Genomic DNA, 9,174 nt, shown 5'->3' with positions numbered 1-9,174 from the left:
TTGGCCACATTGTACACTCACACTCTTAGTGCATCTTTAAACATTGGTGCCTGCGACAACCACCACTGATATCTCTGCTACAGTTGCGAAAACACCCAATATCACGAAATTGGTGATATGGGTTATGGCCCAATTTTGATATATGTTTTGACACTATTCAATACCACATTACCCCACTCCAAACATGGTATGGATCCAAAAAGAAAAGCAAAATAGTCAAACCAATATCAAACCTCCGTCCAAATACGCCCTTAATATTTATCATCCCAAAATAAGTGTCTAATTTGAAAAGTCAATGGACTATTTTTTTAAAAAATAATATTATCAATTTAACCTTTTTACATTAAATCTAGTAAATCATTACATCAATGTAAATTTAATAATTTATTAACCATTAAGATAGTAAAAAATAATAAAAAAATTTTTCTTAAAAAGTTAGATTTTAAAAAAAGAACGCTTATTTTAAAAAGAAAAAGAAAGAAGAACTAGAAAATTTGAATTTGTTTAAATAAACATGTTGGTAAAGGAAAGACGGATAAAACCTTTCAACCAGACTTGCTTTTCAACTCACAAAATGGGATTTATTTTATCTATTTATAGTGCTCTTATTGATACAAATATCTAAATTTAACACTTTTAGAAACATTTATTATTGTAAAAGTTTGTGTTTTAAAAAACAAAACAATGCTACTGGCGCCTCCCTCCCCACTCACATTCGTGTTGAGCTAAATACCAATTCCGTTTTAAGAAATAGTTTTTTCTTTTCAATAATTGTTTTAGAATACTAAATTAGATAAACCCAATAAAGTTTGTTTTGTTAATATAATATAATTTTATTATGGAATAAAATATTTAATTTTTAATAAAATAAAAAAAATTCCAAAAATATTTGAGCCTATCATTTGAGGCCCAGCCCGATCAAGTAGATTTTTTTATGGAGCATTGAGGGTCAGAAACATATGCAATTCATTCATAAAATGCAATTCACTTTTGTTAAAAAATAAAGAAATAAATGAAAGTGTATTTAATTCATAGATATTAGTGTTTGTTTTGTTGGTCTGTCAACAAAATAATTCTCAAAAAGTCAAAATTATTTTTAAAGAATTATTTAAAAAAAAAAAACTTTTTTCAAATTGAATTTTTCAAAAACAATTCTACGAAACTATCAGTCTTTTTTAATTATCAATTAATCAAACAAACTCAACTCTGCATGTATAGGTGTTCGGTCAGATGTGAAAATAAAATTGATTTCTTAATTATGAAGTTATAAACAATAAGTCAAGTGCGATCCTGCAGCCCCTCCTTTTGAAAAAGGAGAGAGATATGGCGTGTGTGAAGAATATAGAGATAGGTGGATTGGACTCGTTACTCTTTAGAAGGAGAGAGTTAAAAATTGGTTAAAAAAATTAAAAGGTGGATGTCAAAGTTGCAGCTTTACATCTACAAGATTGTCAAATAATGACAAGTATAACATATTATAACAATTAGAAAGAGTACTTCCCTGCTTCTCAGTTTGGAGTGCAATTTGAGTTGGGAACTTCAACATAGCTCAAGCTAACTCGATTTGAGTTGCGTAAGTTTAGACAATTATTTTCATAAACAGAATTGGATTTGGGTTGAAAAATATCAATCTGAATTTAACTAGGGTTGGGTTGAATTAAGGTACTAGCAAGCCGAACAAACTCGTATCCAAATTCTAATATTATTTTTATATATATTTTTAATTTTAAATACATTAAATATAATATTTAAACTATGATTATTTTTTTTTCTTCTTTTAAACTTTATTTGTTAAATTTTAACTTATTATATATTATCATTTAAGACAATTAATTTTCTAAAAATTTGTTTGTAATTTATTCAAAATTTTATCAATGAATTTGTTTGTAATTTATTCAAAATTTTATAAAATGCCTTTAAACTTTTTTTTAAGAGTAATTTAATTTAAAACTAATTCAAGATCATATTAAATTTTTGGTGTGAAAATTATCTATACGAGTAACTCGATTTCATCTTAATTTTTAACACGAAATCTAAGCACGAGTTACAAGTCCGAATTAAAAAGTAGAAGAATGTGTTAGACTAGAGTTGAGTAGTTAGGGTAGAGTTGGGTTGGGTTTGGGTTTTTATATGGTGGGTTGGGCTTGGGTTTAGCCTTGTATATGGTGGGAGTTAGGCTCAAATTATCATTCAAACCTGTCCGAATTGCGGCCCTATTCTCACTCCTTTTTCAAATATAGAGTGCTTCTTCTCACTCCTTTCCGAATGAGAAAAGTCGACTCCTTTTGCAATATGAAAATTATTTTTTGCTTCTCACTCCTTTCCTAATGAGGAAAGTCGACTCCTTTTGCAATACGGAATTTTATTTTATTTTATCTATTTATTTTTTGTTCCTTCTCACTCCTTTCCAAATAAGGAAAGTCGACTCGTTTTGTAGCATGGGATTTGTTTTTTGCTTCTCACTCCTTTCCAAATGAGGAAAGTCGACTCCTTTTGCAATATGGAAAATTTTCTTTTGCTTCTCCCTCCTTTCCCAATGAGGAAAGTCGACCATGACCACTTTTGCAATATGGAATTTTTTTTTTTTCGGGAAGTTGAGGGAACTGTTCATAAATTAGGGAAGCACAAGCACATTAGTTTAGAAGTCAATTATTAATTTAAAATTTTAAAATGTCAATACAACCCTTTCTTATCGTAAAATGACCAAATATTATCCCCAAAATACAATTATAATCTTTATATATTGGACTTCATACTTTCATATAATTTAATATTAAGTATGCATAATTTATTAAATGATATAAAAAATTACTTAACAGAAATTATTTTATGTAAAACATAATTTGAAATTAAACATGTATATAATTTCATATAACTACAATTTATTAATATATTAATCAATAGTATAAATTTAAATTAAAAATTTTTAAATATTACTAGAAATAATAAAAATAATTTTTATTTGTAATAATAAAATATAATATGATTTGCCCTCCAAAACCAAAAGCACCAAGGGGCATAAACAAATACGACACATTTATTTAATATATTTAATTAAATAGTTTAATTTAATTATAATAAATAAGTTAGTAAATCAAATACAAACACACTATACATAATTATCGTATTAATTCGTATTGACACAATTATCGTTATTTTTATATTGTGTTGTAACCATGTTAGCATGTCGGGTTAAAACTTGCGACACAATTGTGACTCTGGGTCCATGCAACCGGGTGGCCCATTAGCATCTCACCCATTCGAGGCTCTCACGACTTGCACGTGCAAGCGTGGCTTGCTTCAAGAACATTGGAACAAACACAAAAACGTCGCCGTAAAGTTCCTTTCCTTTACCTTGGCTAAATATTCAAAAAACCGAGTAATAGAGAGGAGAGTAGAAGATTCCAGAACCACGAATTCCCTCCTATTTCGGGACCTCTCTGTCCATAAATACCCCAATCCGCAAGCAGCTTGCAATTCGTAAGCGAGCTCTGTTTCGAATCCTCTCCCAAAATCCCCTAGTAGCGTTCGTTCTACACAACTTTCTCTCTCTACAGAACCTTCTCTCTAACATTCTTTCAAGCTTTCTTTCTGCATTGCTATGTTGGTTGAAGAATCAGTAGTAATGGCGGATGTTCAGATGGCCGACGCTGAAAGCTTTGCCTTCCAGGCCGAGATCAACCAGCTTCTCAGCCTCATCATCAACACCTTCTACACTAACAAGGAGATTTTCCTTCGGGAACTCATCAGTAACTCCTCTGATGTATGTATTACATATTCTCTCTGTCATATGTGAATGTGTGTGATTTGGTGTTGAATTGATTAATTTTGGTGTATGTAGGCTTTGGATAAGATCAGATTCGAGAGTCTGACGGACAAGAGCAAACTCGATGCTCAGCCGGAGCTCTTCATCAAGATCGTCCCCGACAAGGTCAACAAGACCCTCTCTATCATCGACAGTGGTATCGGAATGACCAAAGCAGGTACTATAATCAGTTTGACTCCCAATTTTAAGCTAAAATTTCATGATTGTTTCCCAGGAAAATTTTCATCAGAAAAAATTGAAACTATTGTAGAATGTAGTAGCATTCTAGGGCAAATTTAGGATTATTGTAGTTGCATTTTTTTAATTGTTTTTTGGATGGTCAATAATTGAAAATTGTTTGTGAATGTGTTGTTTTTATTAGATTTGGTGAACAATTTGGGGACAATTGCAAGATCGGGGACCAAAGAATTCATGGAGGCGTTGCAGGCTGGTGCAGATGTGAGCATGATCGGTCAATTCGGTGTTGGGTTCTACTCTGCTTACCTTGTTGCAGAGAAGGTCATTGTGACCACAAAGCACAACGATGATGAACAGTACATCTGGGAATCTCAAGCTGGTGGGTCCTTCACTGTCACTAGGGACGTCAATGGCGAGCAACTAGGCAGAGGGACCAAAATCACTCTCTTCCTCAAGGAAGACCAGGTAAAAATTCCAATTCAATGTTATGTTGCTTTGTTACTGTTGAATTGAACCCGTGCAATGTAATGAATGTAATGTTGGTTTTTGAAACTCCAAATTGTTATATTTGTCTCTCAACCATGGGAAGTTTGAATCCCTCCGTTTTTCTTTGCAACCAAACAGATAAGTTGTCTGGGATTGTTTGAATTCGGTTGCTTGGTACTTACTTTATGTTGTTGATTTCTTGTAGTTGGAGTACATGGAGGAGAGGAGGATTAAGGACCTTGTGAAAAAGCATTCTGAATTCATTAGCTATCCTATCTATCTATGGACTGAGAAAACCACTGAGAAAGAGATCAGCGACGACGAAGACGATGCACCAAAGAAGGAAGAGGAGGGTGATGTTGAGGAGGTTGATGAGGAGAAAGACAAGGACACCAAGAAGAAGAAGAAGATCAAGGAGGTCAGCCATGAGTGGCAGCTCATTAACAAGCAGAAACCCATTTGGTTGCGAAAGCCGGAGGAGATCACCAAGGAAGAATATGCCTCCTTCTACAAGAGCTTGACCAATGATTGGGAGGATCACCTTTCCGTCAAGCACTTCTCTGTTGAAGGACAGCTTGAATTCAAGGTTATCCTTTTTGTACCCAAGAGAGCCCCATTTGATCTTTTCGATACCCGAAAGAAGATGAACAACATCAAGCTCTACGTCCGAAGGGTGTTCATCATGGACAACTGCGAGGGGCTCATCCCGGAGTACCTTGGATTTGTCAAGGGTGTTGTGGATTCTGATGACTTGCCACTCAACATTTCTCGTGAGATGCTGCAACAGAACAAGATTCTCAAGGTGATCAGGAAGAACCTTGTGAAGAAATGCATAGATATGTTCAATGAGATTGCGGAGAACAAGGAGGATTACACTAAGTTCTATGAAGCTTTCTCGAAGAATTTGAAGTTGGGTATTCACGAGGACAGCCAAAACAGGGCGAAATTGGCTGACCTGCTCCGATACCACTCCACGAAGAGTGGTGAAGAGTTGACTAGCTTGAAGGACTATGTCACCAGGATGAAGGAGGGTCAGAAGGACATCTACTACATCACCGGTGAGAGCAAGAAGGCCGTTGAGAACTCTCCATTCTTGGAACGGCTCAAGAAGAAAGGCTACGAGGTTCTTTTCATGATTGATGCCATTGATGAGTACGCTGTTGGGCAGCTGAAGGAATATGATGGGAAGAAATTGGTTTCCGCCACAAAGGAGGGTTTGAAGCTTGACGACGAGAGTGAGGAAGAGAAGAAGAAGAAAGAGGAAAAGAAGAAGTCATTTGAGAGCCTTTGCAAGACCATGAAGGAAATTTTGGGAGACAGAGTTGAGAAAGTGGTTGTATCTGATAGGATTGTGGATTCGCCGTGCTGTTTGGTTACAGGAGAGTATGGGTGGACTGCAAACATGGAAAGGATCATGAAGGCGCAGACTCTGAGAGACAGCAGCATGAGCTCATACATGTCGAGCAAGAAGACCATGGAAATCAACCCAGACAATGGAATCATGGAGGAGCTGAGGAAGAGAGCCGAGGCTGACAAGAATGACAAGTCGGTGAAGGACCTTGTGCTGCTACTATTTGAGACTGCTCTCCTGACTTCTGGCTTCAGTCTTGACGATCCAAACACTTTCGCGGCGAGGATTCACAGGATGTTGAAATTGGGTCTGAGCATCGATGAGGAATAGGTTGGTGGCGAGGATGCTGACATGCCGGCATTGGAGGAAGATGGTAATGAGGAGATCAATATGGAGGAAGTGGACTGAGGGCAGAAGCACAGGATGTTAATTTTTATATGACAATTTTCAAATTTACCAAGTCAAAGTTGTAATTTTTTTTTTTTTATGCTAAACTAAGAGTTCTAATTACGGACAATTGCATGGCTTTTTTATCTGCACATATATATATATATATATAGTATGGACATAGCCGCCAAGCTTTACCGTGCTATATTAATAATAGGGAAAATTACATATAAATGGAGTCAAAGTTCCATATTTACTTAGAGACTGAGTCAAAGTTCCATATTTCTCTAAAATGGATTGCTGAGGTGGCACATGGTTTTTTACTGTTTAGAAAATTGTGGTGCCTAAAATGCCCTTCCCTAACAAAAAAGTAGTACCTTCAGTGCAAAAAAGTAGTACCTTCAGTTCAAAAAAGTAGTACCTTTGGAGAAAAAGTAGTACCTTCGCGGGTGTTTAAAAAACATGGTACCTGGACGCCAAAAAGTAGTACCTTCAGTTCAAAAAAGTAGTACCTTCGAAGAAAAAGTAGTACCTTCGCGGAAGGGTATTTTAGGCATCACAATTTCTAAACAGTAAAAAACCATGTGCCACCTCAGCAATCCATTTTAGAGAAATATGGAACTTTGACTCAGCCTCTAAGTAAATATGGAACTTTGACTCCATTTATATGTAATTTTCCCCTTAATAATATTTCTCCATTCCCTTTATGGGCAACTTGGTTCCCTGCCCTATCAGGATGAAATTTGTCACTTACCAAGCCCATTTGGTCACAGGGCTAGCGGATAGGTGGTCCGACACGTACATGGACCAAGACCATCTAATAGTCTCTCTCTAAATCTACATCTCGGTGGTCATCTTCCCCATCATTATCTACATCTCTATAAAACCCTCTCTTTCCTCGCGAATGATGGTCATCTTCCCCACCATTGAAATCTTTGTGTCTTTCTAATCCACTACCCAACAACCTCCACTACCACCTCCTCCTCCATTCCTAAACCCTAACCATATAATTTTGTGCATTTTTTGCTCTGTGTTTTGGAGTTTAATTTACTAATTACTGATTAGATTCAAATGGTGGCCTCAATTTTGCAACTCACTTGCACACACTCTTGTCTCTATTATCAATCAAAACCAGGCCACTTCTGGATGTGGCTGAAGATTAGGGGAAAAAAAATCTGATACTAGTCAATCTGGACTTTTATTTTTTTATATAAAATTACATAATATTTTTAGGACAGATGCCTGAATTTCATTGGGGAAAGTCATCACAAACTTCATCCTCACAGGGATGGACTCAGAATATTGAAAAAAACCTTATAAGCAGTAAATTTTCACAACGTATACTAGGAAATCATCAGTCTAACTAGGCATACTAATCTGCAAATAGACTTTGTCAACAATGCAAAGAGTAGGTAGAAACATGGCAGAAATGACATTGCAACCGTTCAGTCTTCGGTTGTAGACAGAACTGTTCAGTCCTCAAGAGGCTAAGCCCGTGTGTGGCACAAAATCGAAGTAAGGATTGAATTTATCCGAGATAAGAATGCTTAATGGCCAAAGAATATTTTATTAAAATAACAAAGAGGACAAAATTGTAGGTAAGATGATTCAAAACTGTGATTAGGAGACATGATATTGATTGGTCTGCGCAATCGCACCATGTAAGTTCTAAGGATTGAATTTAATTCGCTAAAACATTACAATCAAGAAAAGCTTGAACTGGGAGGCGCCGCACCGTAACCTCCAGCTCCACGCCCAAAGCCACCCCTTCCAGCTCCCTGAAAGATTGAAACCAGTAGTAAGCCAAATGATAGCATCGAAGCGAAAAAAAAAGCTTTGGAAGAATCTGCACTCATTTCACTCATTTTGATAAAGATCTAAATCTCAGAAAACAATTCACTTTGAATGCATACTAGGACAAATCCTAAAACACTCGAAGAATACAAATTAACAGTGACTGGTGTTTGCGAAACTGAAATTCTTAACCTCATTACAATCACAAAAATACGAGTATAAAGAATGAGGAACAAGCCGCCTTAAAGGAAAAACCTTCTTCCATGAAAATTGTATGAAATGATAAGTTGTAAGATGGGCATAGAACATATTCTTAGCAGTCAGGTCCATATAACATAAACTGCAACAGTATGCGGTAGCAGTGAAAACACATAATTTACAACATAGATATGACCCAAAGCACATCAAAAGCCAATCAAAGCATGCAAGGATATGGACACAAACTAACATGTATAAGCTGATGTGGGAATTTCTAAAATAGACTATATTGTAGAAACGTAAATTTATATATTTATATCTACTCGTTTTGTTCATTTTTCCATATTGAAAATTGCATAATTTGGAAGATAACACTCAATATGCTGATACAAATTTTCTTTGCGATCTCCAGTCAACATATCTCATTGTGAGACTTACATATTCCTTTTCCTGTTTTAAAAGGGGCGTCAGTTGCATGCTTCACTTGCTTTGGTGACGTGAACTTCTAAAAAAAACTTATGCGTACATGCATGCCCTGCAGTGTTATTAAAGGCCCAAGGCGCTAAAGGTCCTTTGGAGTCGAGGTGCGAGGCGCATGCCTAAGTGAAGTGAGGCGCACAATTAAAAATTTAAACTACCATAATAATATTCATATCTCATAAGTCATATTAATATTCTAAAAATTAATATCAAATAGTAGTATAAAAAAGTAAATCCATCAACTATACAAGTATCCAACAACTATAAAACAGAGCACAAATTTGTTTTCTTGAAAGGCAAAGCAAAATGTGTTTTTTTTGAATGGCAAAACAAAGCACAAAAAGAAATAAATATGTTAACAAAAAAAAAAAAAAAATTGTTAACAGAAAAAAAGAAAAGAAAAGAAAAATTAGAGCCAAAAAAAAAAAAAAAAAGATACAAAGAGAAGAGAACTAGTCGAAGAGAGAGATGTAAA

The 9,174-nt window shown here is 35.3% G+C and overlaps 1 protein-coding gene across 1 annotated transcript; it reads left to right on the top strand.

The window, feature by feature from the left end:
* Positions 1 to 3,422: 3,422 nt before the first annotated feature.
* On the top strand, positions 3,423 to 6,357 carry LOC132311750 (heat shock protein 83-like). Its single transcript, XM_059809824.1, has 4 exons — positions 3,423 to 3,763; positions 3,842 to 3,983; positions 4,188 to 4,468; positions 4,695 to 6,357. Exons 1-4 carry the CDS (start codon positions 3,602 to 3,604, stop codon positions 6,168 to 6,170), a joined length of 2,061 nt encoding a protein of 686 aa, XP_059665807.1. The 5' UTR covers positions 3,423 to 3,601; the 3' UTR covers positions 6,171 to 6,357.
* The last annotated feature ends 2,817 nt before the right edge of the window (positions 6,358 to 9,174 follow it).

Source organism: Cornus florida, unplaced genomic scaffold (assembly GCF_030987335.1).
Source record: "Cornus florida cultivar Cherokee Brave unplaced genomic scaffold, ASM3098733v1 CherokeeBrave_3.0.0_Hap2_Chr06, whole genome shotgun sequence".
In the NCBI taxonomy this organism is placed as follows: Eukaryota; Viridiplantae; Streptophyta; class Magnoliopsida; order Cornales; family Cornaceae; genus Cornus; species Cornus florida.
The sequence above is the reverse complement of the archived record's forward strand: the minus strand, read 5'-3'. Positions and strand labels throughout refer to the sequence as shown.

Coding starts and splice junctions, on each gene's coding strand:
- LOC132311750 (XM_059809824.1), top strand. CDS start 3,602: ATGTTGGTTGAAGAATCAGTAGTAATGGCGGATGTTCAGATGGCCGAC. Junction 3,764..3,841: donor TCATCAGTAACTCCTCTGAT/GTATGTATTACA, acceptor TGGTGTATGTAG/GCTTTGGATAAGATCAGATT. Junction 3,984..4,187: donor TATCGGAATGACCAAAGCAG/GTACTATAATCA, acceptor TGTTTTTATTAG/ATTTGGTGAACAATTTGGGG.